This window comes from Miniopterus schreibersii, assembly GCF_964146895.1.
Source record: "Miniopterus schreibersii genome assembly, chromosome: 21".
NCBI classification, from domain to species: Eukaryota; Metazoa; Chordata; class Mammalia; order Chiroptera; family Miniopteridae; genus Miniopterus; species Miniopterus schreibersii.
In genome coordinates, this window is record NC_138123.1 from 206,265 (window position 1) to 222,801 (window position 16,537).

Here is a 16,537-nt window from a genome sequence, read left to right on the forward strand (position 1 = left end):
ACTGATCTTGCTGTGCCCTAAATTTTATGCTTTGGGTTCATAGGTCAGTCAATGGGGGCAGATGGAAAGGACTTTATTTGAGGGATCATAAAATGTTTATGGGCCATAGCTTAGAAAATAATGACCCGTAACTACCACTGTTGGTATTTTCCACATTGATCCCCCCCATATTGATGGATATTTCTGATTTGTTATGAGTAGCTTGCCCTAAACGAGATCTCTGGCCCTGGCTCTGTAGTAATTGAGCAAACCATGTTGGGTTAGTTCCTGGACTTTCAGATGAATGCTCTCATGTATGGGAGACTTGCTTTAGGAGAAAAGGCAGGTGACGGAAGGGTGGTGGGGTCTGACAGTGATGTCAGGAGGAGGCTGACCTGTGAGCTGTGGGGAGTGAGAGAGGCCTCCAAGTGACATTTGAACTAGGACTTGGACTATGTCCGGGGAGATGCACATAAGGAATAGAGAAGGCAGAGCTGGAGGAGAAAGTCCCTGCAGAAGGAGCCGGGTGTTCTTCACACGCTGGCCAAGATCAGAACCTGAAGAGCGTTTGCAACACATGGCCGAGCCTCACTCAGCCCCGTTTCCTGTTATTTTGGTTTGGGTGGAGCTCGAGAGTTTGCATTTCCAACAAGTTCCCAGTCGGGTGTCGTGCTGTTGGTCTGCGAACTGCATTTTGGAGAACTGCTGGTGGAGAGACAGAATTGAGAACACATCTAACGTTGTTCTGTATTAACAGATGCAGTCTGAGTGTTTGTGTTTCTAGAACAATACAGGTGTTCTCCTGGGTGAGGGTGGTGGGAGGGAAGGCTGAGCCCGGGCCAAGGAGAGCCTGTGTGGTGCGGCCGTTGGAGGAGAGTGGAGTGTCTTTCGTTGGTGGAGACCCTATTTTGGTTTAATAATATAGAACAGTCTTAACCGTGACTACATTTCGAAAGATGTGTCCTGACCCTGGATGTATCCAAGGTGTTTGTGGTGTGAGCCAGGTTTTCCTTTCAGATCCTCATCAACCCTGGTGGTGGGGCCACTGCTACATCTTGTGTCCCCCGTAGTGGCTTGTGTTTTTCTGGCTCACTTTTAATTGGAGGAAAGCTACCCCTTCTGGAAAATCATCTGATAGTTGACGTCCAGATTGTCTTTCGTGAGAATGTCACTAAAAATCTCCAATTTGTCCCCTTAGGTTTACCGGACTAACCAGTGTGCTGGGGAGTTTGTGATTACATTTCCGCGAGCCTACCACAGTGGCTTCAACCAAGGCTTTAATTTTGCTGAGGCCGTGAACTTCTGCACTGTGGACTGGGTATGGATTGTGACTCTGAGCCTCCCTGCGGCGTCGGGTAGACCGCCTTACAGACTGTCCTGTGTGTAGTTGCTTAAACCTGCTGCCACTCGAAGGGCCGGCCTGGAAATTGTTGACCCTCCGTGAGATCCAGCCCTCGCCCCGTGTTGTAGGTCCTGCCTGTACTAAGCACACTGCTTGGTTCAGTGGGCGTTTTTTTCTTTTATAAAAGACTCGACGATAAAGAGTCTTGATTTACCTTTGGGCTGAAGCTCAGTATCTCGTTGCAAACTGATGACAGTTCCAGTCTCAAGACTGTTCCTTACACTCCCTTCGGTGTCCACAGCACAGCAATTTTTAGGGACACGTTTGGTTTTCATTACTTTGTAAAGTAGATTTTTATGTCACTGTTTTTTTCATTTACCTGAAAAGAACTGTCCAGTTTAAGTGTGATGTTAAATCAAAAGAATTAGAGCTGCGGTGTTTTTCTGAATAATGGGACTACCTGGGTCTGGTTATTTTGTAGTTTTGGAGCATTTTTGTTCCCTGAGGTAGGTTAACGCCCAGTTGAGCACAGTGGCTTCAGGAAATGTATAAATTCACACTTCCAGTTAGCGTCTGCATTGCTGTGGAGAGTCGTCACTGGTAACACATTGGGGTTTTTTAAACGACTGTTTAGTTAAGGCACCGAGCATGGCGCGTCTTGGAGATAAGGATTTAAAGAGGCCCGGGGCTTTCAGGGCTGGCCCAGAACGTGGCCTTGCGCCTGGAGGGAGGAGGGCGGCTCATGAGCTTCCCGTCTCCGCACAGCTGCCGCTGGGCCGCCAGTGCGTGGAGCATTACCGCCTGCTTCACCGCTACTGCGTCTTTTCCCACGACGAGATGATCTGCAGGATGGCCTCCAAGGCTGACGTCCTGGACGTGGTGGTGGCCTCCACCGTGCAGAAGGACATGGCCGTCATGATCGAGGACGAGAGGACGCTGCGAGAAACGGTCCGGAAACTGGTAAGGTGTCCGGGACCCGGGCCGTGTGACGGGGTCTTGTTAGTGACGCTCTGACGCCCTCACGACCGTTTCTCTCGCGGCTGACGATGCGAAGGTGTCGCTGGGCTGTCACCTGCCGCCTGTGCGTGCGTCTGGGGACGCGTCTGCGGCTGCCTTGCCCGCTCGGTGGGGTGGGCGTAAGATTCTCTCTACTCTGAGTCTTCCGTCAGGTGGGTGTTCTGCACGCACTTCCTTGCGGCCGATGCCTGACGTTCCTTCCTCAGCAGCGTCTTTCCAACAGCAGGCTCTTCGTTTCAGCCAAGTCCAGTGTATCAGGGTTTTATGGATTTTTTTTTGGTGCCCTTGGGAAACCTTCGCCTAACCGCCAGTCACGAGGCTTCCTCCGTGCCTCAGAGTTCCCAGTTCCGGGTTTTACAATAAGCCTTCGCCTCAGACGGCGTCTGGTGCAAGGTGCGGTCGGGGCCCGGCCGCTGCGTGCGGACGCCTGTGTCCGGCGCCGTTTCCTGAGGAGACGCCCTGTTGGCTGGCGTGGCCCCGCCGTCGTCGGAAAGGGGTTTGCCACGTGCGTGGTCCGGGCCCGGACCCTTCTGTTCCCTGCGCCTGCCGGGCGGTGGTCCCTGCGCGTTGACCCTCCCGGCGCCGACGGCAGCTCGCGCGGGACGGGCCCGCGCCCTGGGGCGTCTGACGCGACTCCCTTGCAGGGCGTGGTCGACTCGGAGAGGCTGGACTTCGAGCTGCTGCCCGACGACGAGCGTCAGTGTGCGAAGTGCAAGACCACGTGCTTCATGTCGGCCGTGTGCTGCGCCTGCCAGCCCGGCCGGCTTGTCTGCCTGCACCACGCGCGGGAGCTGTGCCCCTGCCCCCCGCGCCGGTACAAGCTGCGGTGAGTGGGGACGGCCAGTGAGCTCCGCGACGCCCGTCCCGGCCGAGATGCGAGTGCAAGCGCCTGACTGTCCCCCGCCCGCACGTCCGCAGGTACAGGTACACCCTGGACGACCTCTACCCCATGATGGACGCGCTGAGGCTCCGGGCAGAGTCCTACGACGACTGGGCCCTGACTGTGAACGAGGCCTTGGAGGCGAAGACCAACAGGAAGGAAAGTACGTGGTGCGGAGACGGCCTGGCGGCCGGCGGGCGGGACCGGCTGTGACGAGGCCGGTCGGTCGGCGTGGGGGCGCCGGCCTGTCCTGGGGGCTCCCCTGCGGCGGGCGGAGAGCCGAGCAGAGTGGGCGGGGCAGGCGCGTCCCCCGAGGTCTTGCTGGAGGAACAGCGCGGTCGGTCGTGGAGTCAGCCTCGGCCGCGTGGTTGGGAGCGATCGCCACACCTGTCTCAGAAACACGTTTTATACGGAACCTCAGAAAACCTTGTAAAACGAGGTCCCGAGACAAAGGCAGAGTCACTGATTCAGGAGTCTCTGAAGCGCTGGCTTGTCAGTTGTTGAAGCTAGTCTCCCGCCTGCGTCCCTCCCCGTCTCATTCAGCCCCTTCACGCTTTCCTTTCCGTGGCTGAACAGGTAACTGTGCCTCCGTGTTTAGGGGACGGCACCCACCCCGCCTGTGAGCACAGGTCACCTGCAACTGCAGAGTAAAACGCAGGAGGGAGAAAGAAGTTCACGCTCAATAAGATTTTGCATTTACTTTGTTTTGATGAGTCATCTGTTTTCCATGTAAACAGTTCCGGTCTAAACGTTTCCATATCGAAGAGCAGCTCTAGGCACTTGTTTAAAACGCTCCACACTGGTCGTCAGTAATTTAGTGATGTGAAGCCGCGAGTACTTACAGACCCGGGCTGACGGGAGGCTCCCTCTGCTCCCCCACCAGCGGGGTCCCTGTGACGGTCCCTCTCCCTCCCCCAGGCCTCGCCAGCTTTCAGGCTTTGATCGAAGAGTCTGAGATGCAGAAGTTCCCAGACAATGACCTTCTGCGCCACCTTCGCCTAGTCACACAGGACGCGGAGAAGTGTGCCTCTGTGGCACAGCAGCTGCTCAACGGCAAGAGACAAACCAGGTGGGTCCCGGTGCTGGGAGGTGCCTCTGTGGTGACCTCGGACCTTCTGTCCTGCGTCCTGGACCCTGGAGTCGGGGTGGTGGGAGTGTGGTCTCACGCGGCTTCCTCGGCCTTTGTCTTTAAAGATACCGATCTGGTGGAGGAAAATCCCCAAACCAGCTGACAGTGAGCGAGCTCCGGCAGTTTGTGACACAGCTGTATGCTCTCCCCTGCGTCCTCAGTCAGACGCCGCTGCTCAAGGTAACCGCAGAGGCGTCTGGGGGGGACGTGGCGAGCCTGCGTTTCATAAGTAAATCCAGCTCACGTGATGAGGTGGTCGTCTTGCAAATGTTGCTAATAGCACATTGAGTGTTACGTGCGTATAGAGATGTAACAGGCTTACGAAGGAGAGGTACAGTCGGGAGTTTTTACCTCGAAAGCGACCACCAGCTGCTCGTTGCAGCTGGTCACGGTCCTGTTCCGGTCCCTCGTTGCAGCTGTCATCGCTGTGCATCGTCTCGTTCACCCAGATTATTACAGAAATCCAGCGAGATAAAACGGGTGACGTTGAAGATCCTAAGTGTGAAAGAAGCCAGCGACTGAAATTACTGTTCTGATGCAACAACTTGTGTTGTTTAGGACCTTTTGAATCGTGTGGAAGATTTCCAGCAGCACAGCCAGAAGTTGCTCTCTGAGGAGACGCCCAGGGCTGCTGAGCTGCAAGAGTTGCTGGATGTCAGCTTCGAGTTTGACGTGGAGCTTCCCCAGCTTGCTGAGGTGCGCGTCCGCCTGGAGCAGGCCCGTTGGCTGGAAGAGGTGCAGCAAGCGTGCCTCGACCCCAGCTCGCTCACCTTAGACGATATGAGACGTCTCATAGACCTCGGGGTGGGTCTGGCCCCGTACGCGGCCGTGGAGAAGGCCATGGCCAGGCTCCAGGAGCTGCTCACCGTGTCGGAGCACTGGGACGACAAGGCCAGGAGTCTCCTCAGGGCCAGGTGAGCAGGCAGGTGGCACCGCCCCCACGGGGGCGCTCTTCCACCCTCGCGCACAGAGCACAGTGGTGGGCTCGGGCAGGGGCTGGGCGGCTGCAGCCGTGCCCGGAGGATGCAGGCAGAGGGGGCGCAGGTGCCGGGGGCTGCTTGGAAGTTGGACAAAATAAGATGATTTTTTTACTTTACTGATTATGAAATGAGTGCTTCACGTCGACGTGCCTGTTCTAGAGTTCTGTGCGATGCCGTCTTTGAGAGAAAACAGATTACAAATAAGTGGGACTTTGTTTCAACTCAGGAAATGAGTGAGGTCCCAGGGGCCTTAGAGAGGCCTGAGCCCATGTGCTCTGTGCTGGACGGTGGGGATCGTGGCTGCCTCGGCCGCCGCTCAGGAATCGAGGGCGCCGCGTCCGTGCCCGAGAGAGGGCACTGGACCTGGCAGGCCGTCGGGGGGACCAGCCCCTCCGTAACCTGCCATCAGCCTGGTGGGTCTTTATTGGTCCAGTGGACAGCATAAAGTACAAAAGTAATCTAAGTCGTAGGCATTCTTTGTAACCCTAACGTGGCGGCCACTGTGCAGAGCACACACTTACCACGCTGCTTCTGGTATGGTGATGTCCTACAGGATTTTTTAAGTTTTAATTGACTTTACTGAGGTGACACTGGTTAATAAAATTATATAGGTAAAAATAAGCAATAAATAAAGGCACCTGATGTCATCCCCCCCCCCAAAAATTATATAGGTTTCAGGTACACAGTTCCTGCTATTTATTGTAATATTCTAGAGAATCTTAATTTTCTTAGTAGAAACAGTGTATCTGATTTAACACGGAATAAGTTATTACTAAGTGAGCTACAAATGGAAGTGTGTGGTTTTTACCAGCATGAAATGGGGAGTAAGTAGAACTTAAGGGCTTTACCGGGTCCATTGCTTTGTCTTAGATGCTCCTAAGTCTTAGGCAGCCGTTCAAAGCTAATTAATCGTATATCTAGTAGTTCCTGCCATTTGAAAAGTTACTTGCTACACCGACTTTCCCTTGAGATGACTTTGCTAGTCTGTTTGGTGCCGCCGTCTGGAACTGAGTGGCTTGTCTCCGCCTGTAGGCCCCGGCACTCGTTGACCAGCCTCGCCACGGCGGTGAAGGAGATCGAGGAGATCCCCGCCTACCTGCCCAGCGGCGCGGTTCTGAGAGACGCGGTGCAGAGAGCCCGGGACTGGCTTCAGGAGGTGGAGGCCCTGCAGGTCGGTTTTTTGACCTTTGAATAAGTATAGTTGCCTCTAGTTGGCTTGTCCACAGGTTGGGGCCGAGCCCAGCAGGAGTAGTGGGTTCAGCCAGCCTAGTTCTGAGATTATAGACGCGCCTTCTGTGGTTTGCCCAGTTCTCAGCTGGTAACTTTATTTGAAAAGTGGTTGATGTGGGAGTGTCTCCCCTCATCTCTCTAATCCTCATAAACCAAAAGGTCTTATGGACCTATTGAGAGAAGATCTTTGAAATATTTAATAGGCTATGTTTTAAAATTTTAATCTGTATTGTTTCAAGTTCTGTTTTTGAAGCCATCAGGTTCTAGAAATAAAATGCCACCTTGTTTTCCGAACATTTGTGTCATTTTAAGTGGCGCTAATTAGTCAACTGCCAGCGAGAAGTGCCCCCCTCAATGCTTGATTCCTCCAGTTTGGGCATTTTGTTCTCAAAATGTGGCCCCAGACCAGCAGTACTTGCGCCATTTCTCATTAGAAATGCAAATTCCTGGACCCTTCCCTGGTGAACTGTCTGGGGATGGGGCTCAGGAAACTTGAAACGGGCTCTGACGTTTGAAAACCAGTGGGCTTCCTCCACTCGTGTTAGCTTCCTGAATAACTGACTCTGAGTTACTTTAATTCATTGTTTGGTGGATGGGTTGGAGTAAAATAGCGTTTTGTTGCTTTTATTTATGTAAGTCAGAGTACAGTCTTTTGAGCTGTTGGAAATCTGCATTTATGTTGAATTGCTTTCAAACTCTCCATGGCAACCAGTGTGAAAGCGAGTTTAAGGGGGGGCACAGTCAGAACGGAGGGACCACAGGGTGTGTCGTGCTCACGGTTGTTTATTGGGGCCTAGCATAGACTAGGTTCTTTAATTATTTGTTAAGTAAAAGAAGATGTCCCTCCCATCCCCCCTTGTTGTTAGCTGTGAGTTTTGTAAATGTCTGTCTGAATTTAACTTGCTGAATTAAAAGCCCTGAGCTGGGCTTTCCCCGCTTTACATAGCAATTTTCTTTTTTCTAAGTTGCTCTGATTTTTCTTGATTTGTTAGGTTGGAGGACGTGTGCCAGTGCTGGACACGCTGGTGGAGCTGGTCACTCGAGGCCGCTGTATCCCAGTGCATCTGAGTTCTCTGCCGAGACTGGAGTCGCTGGTAGCTGAGGTCCAGGCTTGGAAAGAATGTGCTGCTAATACATTCTTGATGGAGAATTCCCCGTACTCCCTCTTAGAGGTACGCGGCCTGAGGCCCCTGGCCCCCTGAAGCACACGGGCCCCCGTCCCTGTGGCGTCACTGGCCGGTCTGTGTGGTGTGAGGCTTATTTCAGTAGAGCCAGGGAGCCCCTGCTAAACTCCCAGGGGGAGGACAGTTACATGTTTTGTCGACACACTGAGGATAGTGTTTAGTGTCTGAGGAAGGACTTTTTTCTCAGAGATGTCCTTCCACGTGTGGAGATTGGACTGTTTGCCACGTGCGTTTCGAGAGCCCGGCAGCGGTCCCCCCGGGAAGTGCGGCCCTGCACGTCCTGCGTTGCGTAGCCCGGCCCCGGTCGGGGATTGTGCCGGCGTCAAGCCTGTGCTTTGCGAGATTAGCCTTTTTCTCTCTCCTTCCTTTGCAGAGGCGGCTTTTCTGATTCAGGGCATGTTACAAATAAGACGTTGGGTAGTAAATCGACCTCCTTCCCCACTCAGGCTCTTCCTCTGGGGCTTCCCGGTGCCGAGTCTGAAGCCCAGTGGCTGTGCTGTGTCCCACATTAGGTGCTGTGTCCTCGCTGTGATGTTGGCCTTTTGGGATCAAAGAGGAAGCCGAGGAAGTTAAAGGAGCCCCTGCCCAGCGGGAGGAAGAGAAGCAGCCGGCTGGAGAGTCTGAGTGACCTGGAGCGGGCCTTGGCCGAGAGCAAGGAGACGGCCGCCGCTGTGCGTGTGGGCTCCCCCCCCCCTTCTCCGGGCGGCAGCTCCCGGCTTCCCATTTACGCGGATGTTGGGAAGGCACACAGAAGAGTGTTGTAAATACTCAGCTCTGCCAGAAAGACCGAAAAGTGTTGAAAGTAAAAGTTTTCCGTGGAAGATGCAGAGGCAGCACAGATCCGGGGGGGGGGGTCCCGCATGCTGAGGGCCTGACAGTGAGAAACGCACCTGAGAGCGGGCATTCTGGACGCCGGGTCTGGCCTGCGTTCAGTAAGCAGTGTGGACTCAGCGGCGCTGCCTGGGGGTGAAGCACCTGGTGTCCAGCATCAGCCACAGCTCTGAGCACACGGGGGCGGCTGTGTGATTTGGGTGCTTTACAAGAAAAAAAAATTATTCTTTTTTTTTGAGGTATAATTGACACACAGCATTATGTTAGTTTCGGTACAGAAGGGTGACTGGATGGGTGGGGTGTGAGGTAAGCGCAGGAACCCTGGTTAACCCCTCACCACCCACAGACAGACTTTGTTTTCCTATGAGAACTTTTTTAAGGTCTGCTTCCTCTTAGCGACTTTCAAATATTCAGTCCGGTGTCGTTAACGCGAGCCCCCACCCTGTGCATTACATCCCAGGACTGACTGACCTTAAAGCTGGACGTCTGTACCGTTGAGCCCCTGCCTCTGGCTACCGTCAGCCTGTTCCTGATGTCTGAGTTCGGGACTTTTTAGATTCCATGTGTGGGTGGGATTGTATCAGTGTCACCCAGCTTCTCAGTGAGAGGCTGAGGCTGTTGCTGTGCTTGTGCTTTTTTTTAAAAAATATATCTCATTGATTTCAGAGAGAGGACATGAGGGGGAGAGAGAGAAACATCAATGATGAGAGAGTCATTGATCGGCTGCCTCCTGCGTGCCCCCGACTGGGGATCCAGCCCGCAGCCCGGGCCTGGGCCCTGACCGAGAATCGAACCCTGCTCGCCTGGATCCTAGGTTGATGCTCAACTGCTGAGCCACGCCGGCCGGGCTGTTGCTGTGCTTTCGGTGGTGCCTCCAGGTTAACTGAACTCAGCCCTCCTGGGACGTGGCTCTTGTCCTGATGGAGACTTGGCAGCATGAGCCGGCCGCTTCCTGCAGAAAGGCAGCTTGCGTCGCCTCTGCCCGTGGTCGCGCTCACTTTCCTCCGTCGTGTGTGAGAGAGTCTGGTGAAGTGGTTTCTCTTGGATTCCTCCTGAGGGACCAGGGTCGCTGCCGGTGGTTGCTGGTCGAGCACCCACGCGTGTGCAGACGTGGCAGCGTGGCCGCCTGCCGTGGCAGCTGCTCTTTCTGCAGCTGATGAGCTGAAAACGTGGAGAAGGGCAGGCGTCGTTGCGCAGTACTGGGGAAAGCGGGTGCCGTTCGGGAGCAGTGCGCTTCCAGGGGAAGTTAGACTTGAGTCCTGGAGGGTGTGATGTGTTTGCTGACACAGGGCCAGGCAGCATGTCTGTCCCACGTCTCGCTGTGAGGCAGGCACGTTCCTGCACGTCACACATGGAACTCCCGCCGCGGGCGTCGCCCAGGGTCGTCCACACTCAGCAGGGTCGCGCGCTCAGCAGAGCCAGGGCCCGAGTGCGACAGTCTGCTGGGCCCAGGAGAAGGCCGAGTCCGTGACTCTGTCCCCGGGTTCATGCCTTGCAGATGGCGGCGCTCGGGGAAGCTCGCCTGCGGGAAATGGAGGCCTTACAGGCCCTCAGGCTGGCCAACGAGGGGAAGCTGCTGTCGCCTGTGCCGGACGCGGAGACGAGGGTCTGCGTGTGCCAGAGGGCCCCCGCTGCCCCCATGATCCAGTGCGAACTCTGCCGGGACGCGTTCCACACAGGCTGCGTGACGGTGGCACCCAGCGTCGCCCAGGGCCCCCCAGTCTGGCTCTGTCCCCATTGTCGGAGGTCGGAGAAGCCTCCCTTGGAGAAGATCCTGCCCCTGCTGGCCTCCCTGCAGCGCATCCGCGTGCGCCTTCCCGAGGGGGACGCCCTGCGCTACATGATCGAGAGAACCGTGAGCTGGCAGCACAGAGCCCAGCACCTGCTGTCGTCGGGGAGCCTCACCCCTGTGCAAGACCGCGTGGGCTCCGGGCCGTCCCTCGGCAGGTGGCCAGCCTCGGCAGGACAGGCGTCCGAGACCAGCAAGGTGAGCCGGAACCCTCGCTACCAGCTGTCGGGAGTCGGCTGCACCCTCTCCCTTTCTCCCTGCTGGGCCTCGGCTCTGGTGCTCCTGGTCCTGGTGGGCGATGGCTCCCGTTGTCGGAGCCCCACCCCCGCGGGCCCTGTGCCTGCCCTGGGGCTTTGGTCTCCTTGCTCCTGGGGGTCGGGGGTTGTCTCCCAGCCACTCTGTCTCTGGAGCAGGTTTCACCTTTTCATGTACGCACAGTTTTTCCATTTCTGTGTATGAAGCCAGGTATGTATTTAATATCTATTCATCTTTAAGTTTTGTGCTTATTTTTTCTCTGTTCTTCTCGTGTCGCTGAGTAGAAGGCAATGGGCCTCTCTCTGCTGTTGCCCTGGGAGGAAGAGTAGCCTTGAGGTGCCCGAGCACCTGGCATTTGGGTAGGAAAGGCAGCAGGTCTCCTACCATCTGCGAACTGTCTGTCGAAAGTCAGGTCCTTCCACCGCCAGTCGCCGGGGTGGGCAGTTTCCTGGGTTCTGTGGAAACTGGCTGCGGAAGGAGCTGAAGGCCCGAGACGGTGCCACCAGGAGGGCCGCGTCTGTCGATACCAGGCTAACCCGACGGCTCGCAGGAGCCGCACCCCTGGAGTCAGTGGGGGTACAGACCTGCGAGCTCAGTGCTCAGCAAGTCGGAGAGAAGGACAGGAAATTGGTGTTTTGTTTTAAAATTCCTCATCTTTAAAATGTCCAGACTTGTGAAATAGCTAAATTTTTATTGTCTGGGTGAGTGGTGGCTGCTGGGCAGCCTGCAGTGGAGACGCTGGTTTCCTTGAGGCCGGGGGTGCTGGGGCGCGTGTTTGTTGATCAAGGGAAAGGACACTGCTGCTGTTTGTTTACTGACTTGGGTCAGAGGAGCGTCTCCTGGCTCCTTCCGTGGACACTGGGGAGGGAGGCACGTGTGACTGGTGTCTGGCGGTTCCTCGGCTGACTCAGGTCCTGTCCGTGTCCCGCGCCCTGTCGTCTGTGTCAGAAAAGGCAGAGGCGACTGATTCCCATGGGCTCTTGCCGTCTGGAGTCAGTCCAGTGACCCCGGAGGACTGAGGCTGGGTGGACGCGCGCTGACCTGGTCAGAGCTGAGACACCGGGGCCGGCGTTCAGCTGGGAAAGCCGCGTCTGTTTCCAGTTGCCTTGCCTGCTGCTTCCATTGGACTGGGCGTAGTTTCCTGGAAACGCCTGACCTCACTGCTTTCCTCCGTCAGGTACCTCAGCCTCCTGGCACCGTCTCCCTTTCCCTGCCTGGTGATGGGGACAACAGATCCTCGAATTCACACCCTCCCTTCTCGGCAGGATGGAGTTGCATTCCCCTCCATGGTTTGTATTATTGTTATTTTGAGGGCTGGGTAGCAACAAGCGATCTTGCAGTAGGGTTTTGCGATAGAGGGTCAGCACCATAACAAAAGAACCTAATCCGCGCGCGTAGGAACTGGTTACCAAGTGTTTGCAAGGTGGGGAAGGGCCATATTGGAAGGGTCCCTAATGCGCAGGAAACAGAGTCTTTCTCTCCAGTGCCTTCAGGGGTGGAGGGGTTAAGCCCACGCGTTTCCATCAGGCAAAGTCGTAGGCTCCCGTGTGACTTCATTACTGGGGAGGCTTGTGGAGAACCCTAGAGTGAGCCCCCCGGAACCCGCCTCCCCTGCTGCCTGCCTGTGCGTGGCCCCGTGGGCCCTGCTGGAAGCTGCAGTGGATTCCCTCCCTCGTCTCCGCCTTAGTGGCCGGTGCCCTGAGCGGTGCTGTGCTTTTTGTCGAAAGGCGTCAGAGCAGAGCAGACGGACCCTGGTCTGCATCAGGGTAACGCGCAGGGTCGGCGTAGAGCCAGCGTATCCCTAGTCACGAGAAGACTTGGGATCGAGCCTGGGCTCTGTCTCCTTCACGGGACATTAAGTGAAACCTAAACTTCAGTGGATGTACTTTAAAGGGACGGGGTAGTGGCCTGGCGGGCAGTCCTCTGCCGGGGTCGCAGGTCTGAGTGTGCGCAGCACCTCAGTTGTCAGCACTGTGACTTGGTCTGGTCCGTGACAGGTGTGAGTCCAGATGTGAACGAGCTGCTGATGGAAGCGCAGCTGCTCCAAGTAGCCCTTCCTGAAATTCAGGAGCTTTACCAGACTTTACTTGCAAAGCCAAGCCCTGCTCAGCAGACCGGCCGAAGCTCACCAGCCAGGCCCAGCAGTGAGAAGGCAAGTGTGTCTGGGGGGCGGCCAGGGAGGGAAGGAGGGTGGGACCACCAGCCCGGCGAGTTGAGGTGCCTTCTGTCCAGGAAAGGGGGAGGCTGCCTGCCAGGGAGCTGGAAGGTGCTGGATACCACTGGGCTCCCTGCCTGGACTCTGGTCCCTCTTTCAAGTCTGAATTGTTTCCTTTCTAGCCAGACGGTGCTTGTTGTTTCCATGTGATAATACCTGGAAGCAGGGCTGTTTCTCTTCCATAAGAGAAACACAGTGGAGATGAACATGCAGTTATAGTGGGAAAGTCAGAGATGTTCTTGGAGTTAATATTTAACAAAGGCTTTAACTTCTCTGACCCTAACAGGGTTGCTGGTGGGGGCCCAGATGAGACAGGACGCTCGTGCCGAGTGCCGCCTTAGTTGAGGGGACACTGGAGTGTCCCGGGTGCAGCTGCTGCTTCCTCCTGCTCGTGAACTAAGTGACCTGGGACAATTCAGGCCCCTGAGAATGTGATCAGGGTCAGGGAGCCTCACTGAGGAGCACAAAGGCAGATTAGGGGTTTTTTTAAATGTCTTTATTGATTTCAGAGAGAGGAAGGGAGGGGCGGGGAGAGAGAGAAACACCGATGATGAGAGTTATTGATCGGCTGCCTCCCGCGCCCTCTGCTGGGGAGCGAGCTCGCAACCCGGGCCTGTGCCCTGACTGGGAATCAAACCCCGATCTCCACTGATCCACGCGGGCCGGGCTGGCATTTAGAATTGTGTGTGTCATCGTGACCCCTTCACGGGTTGCAGGCTGTGGGTGCACCTGCTCCTCTGCGGGTGGGGGTCTGCCCTTGAAGAAGGCAGCCTGGAGGTGAGAGGGCAGGCGCTCTGTGGCCGTCGGTCGCTCGCTCGCTCACAGGGTTGGCTGAGAAGAATGGAGCCGTCTCCCGCCCCTGTGCTGGGGGGTGATTGGAGGTTACTGTGTCCGCAGCGTCTCCTTTTCCGAACCGAGTTCCCCTGGCAGCACTGGCGTAGGTTAGCCGCCTGTGGGTCACCAGGGCGGCAGCGGTGTGTATTAAATCAGTGCTTTGCCAGCGTTCACGGGGCTCGTGTGTTTTCTCTCGCCGCTGGTGCTCGTGGTCATTGGTCTCGGTCGTAGGCAGAGTGGAGGCTGACACTGCGTTTGCTCGTCTCCCCCAGAGTGACTGCTGTCGCGGGAAGCGGGATGGAGTCAGCAGCCTGGAGAGGAAGCTGAAGAGGCGCCTGGACCGAGAAGGCCTGGCCAGCGAGCGGTGGGGCCGCGTGAGGAGAGTGCGGGCCCCCAGGAAGAAGAAAATCAGGCTGAGCCACCCCAAGGACACGGACGCTCTCCCGTGGGAGAGGGAGCGCAGCTGTGAGCTAGTCCGCTCTGCGGAAACACACTCCCTGCCCTCAGACGCGTCCTACTCGGAGCAGGAGGACTCTGAGGATGACGCCATCTGCCCGGCGGGGAGCTGCCTGCAGCCGGAAGGAGACGAGGTCAGTGAGGTCTGGGCCGTAGAGGACGAGCTTTCCCTTAGCTCCAAGACCCCGTGAGCGCCCCTCGCCGCGCCAGGTCTCCTCGCCTCTGAGCCGATGGGGCCGCGGCCTCCCCGCGCTCTGCGCTCACGTCGCTCCGGGCCTTCCCTTTTCTGGAAGAAGCTCTCGTTCTCCTTTTCCTTTTCCTGCTCCTCCAGCTGTCGCCGCCCTGGCGCCGAGAAGGTGGGAGGGATGCCGAGGACGCGCCCTTTGCTTGCTTGTCACAGGCCGGCACTGTCACCAAAGCAGCCACGGCCTGAAGAGTGGCTTTGACTCGGTCGCTTTGGTCCCGGAGGTGGGACGGCGGCCGCTGGTCGAACGGTCTGAGCTGGCCTGGCCGACGCGAATCCGGTTTCCTCTGAACACCCGTCTCCCTGCTCTTTGTAACCAGGTGGACTGGGTCCAGTGTGATGGCAGCTGCAACCAGTGGTTCCACCAGGTCTGTGTTGGTGTCTCTCCAGAGCTGGCCGAGAAGGAAGACTACGTCTGCGTGCGCTGCGGGGGCAAGGACACGCCGAGCCGGAAGTGAGCCCCGGGCCCCCGCCGGTCAGGACTCGGCACGAGGGCGTCAGTTTCTCAGCAGAGCCACAGGGCTGGGGTGCAGACCAGCCTGTAAACGGTGCTATTTCTATTCCTCATGGATCGTTTTTCCAGAACTCTTTGAAAAAAAGAAAAAAAACAACTAAAAAAATTTTTGACACCTTTTGTATTTTTTCCTTAAACCTGTTTGTGGTTGTTGAGGTTTGAAATGCTGGGTGTTTCTGCAGGGTTCCCACCCGTTTGGAGGCATCGGCGCTCCCCCTTTTCATGCTCAGCATCAGAGCCTGGCCGCCTGGGGGTTCCCGGCCGCGAGTCCCACTCGGCGTCCGTGCCGAGGGCACCAGACATTCCGTAGATCCTCGTTGGAGGGATTTCTCTCCCGTTCACTGTCACCACGTTGGGGAACTTCAGTTTTTCACTGTTGGGGTTTTGTTTCTTTACCCACCTTTCTTTTCCTTGGTAGACTAGGTTTATTTATCTGAGCAATAACTTCTATGTTGTTTCAGTGGCTGGAATTAAAACAAAACAAACTTCCAAGCAGTGTGTGGGTGCTTCGCATGTGGTTGGCGTGCAGAGCGCAGGTCGGTTCCCAGGGTGGCGGCCGGGCTACGGTGTGGAAAGGGCTCTGAGTCTCGCCGCAGCTGCCGTTCGACTGCCCCTTCCTCTCTCCTGCCCTTTTGGGAGCTTGTACCAAATGTTGCAGCTTACGTTGTGAATAAATCCTTGGTCCCGCTAGAACACTAAACGCTGTTATTTCGAGCTACCAGACTGCGGTGCTGTGGGCGGTGCCTGCAGACACCGGGGGCTTGTTCTGGACCCCACGCCACTCCTGGGCCGTTGCCCCCAGTCCCTGCTGGTAACGCCCCCCACACACCCCAGTGCTCAAGGAATAGAGACCTTTTGAAGCCGTGCTTCCTCCAAAAGTGGGCAGATTGTCCCCAGACTCAAAAATCGGTCCTCCTGGTAGAAATGGCACCTTCATTACATTTGAGTTGACAGGGAAACTGGAGGTGTCAGAAGGAATCTAAGGGTTTGGAAAGTGTGGGTTGAGGGGAGCTGGGAGCACCCAGCTCTCCCTCCCGGTTCCCTCCTGGCTCTGGCTCCCGGCCCTGCTTGCGGGAAGCCCGTCGCTCTCCCTGCTCGGCTCTTTGAAGGACTGTTCTCCGTGGGGGAGACGTGCTGGTGAACAGAAGACTCTGGCTTGTTTTTTACGACTCTGTTGCTAATGTTTGTTTTCCCACATTCTATAGCCATAAACCTGGAGGTGGGTAGAACTAGTGGGTCTTTAATAAAGTAAAACAACAAAAACAGCCGTTTGTGATGTAGCTGAGGTTTCAATGTACTGACCGCTTTCATGCAATCGTTGCGATTAAATCTCTCTGAGAAGAACTGCCTGCGCTGTCCCGCAGTTGGATGTCTCTCCTTGTCTGATGGGGGTTCTCGGGCCAACAGACAGGAATTTCCGGAGTACAGTCTGGGTACTAGTGGTTTGGCTTCTTTAAGTGTCCAAATTCTTAGAACTGCCTGCCATTGGGACCGGATGCCACTGTCTGTTTTTCATATATATAATATCAGGGAGAGGAAGGGGGGGGGAGAGAGAGAAACATCAGTGATGAGCGAGAGCCATTGATCGGCTGCCTCCTGCACGCCCCTGACTGGGGATCAAGCCCAGAACCCGGGCATGTGGCCTGACTGGGAACGAA

At 56.2% G+C, this 16,537-nt stretch overlaps 1 protein-coding gene across 1 annotated transcript in view; it reads left to right on the top strand.

The window, feature by feature from the left end:
- The window catches only part of KDM5B (lysine demethylase 5B), a 36,951-nt gene extending 20,724 nt beyond the window's left edge, over positions 1–16,227 (top strand). The window contains exons 13-27 of the mRNA XM_081124225.1: positions 1,178–1,297; positions 2,087–2,281; positions 2,983–3,164; positions 3,257–3,381; positions 4,137–4,287; positions 4,413–4,527; positions 4,906–5,261; positions 6,360–6,498; positions 7,550–7,729; positions 8,254–8,412; positions 10,071–10,559; positions 11,794–11,905; positions 12,614–12,768; positions 13,938–14,255; positions 14,686–16,227. Of these exons, the coding sequence (XP_080980351.1) occupies positions 1,178–1,297; positions 2,087–2,281; positions 2,983–3,164; positions 3,257–3,381; positions 4,137–4,287; positions 4,413–4,527; positions 4,906–5,261; positions 6,360–6,498; positions 7,550–7,729; positions 8,254–8,412; positions 10,071–10,559; positions 11,794–11,905; positions 12,614–12,768; positions 13,938–14,255; positions 14,686–14,823 (2,934 nt within the window). The 3' untranslated portion in view covers positions 14,824–16,227. The remainder of the gene's footprint in view (positions 1–1,177; positions 1,298–2,086; positions 2,282–2,982; positions 3,165–3,256; positions 3,382–4,136; positions 4,288–4,412; positions 4,528–4,905; positions 5,262–6,359; positions 6,499–7,549; positions 7,730–8,253; positions 8,413–10,070; positions 10,560–11,793; positions 11,906–12,613; positions 12,769–13,937; positions 14,256–14,685) is intronic.
- The last annotated feature ends 310 nt before the right edge of the window (positions 16,228–16,537 follow it).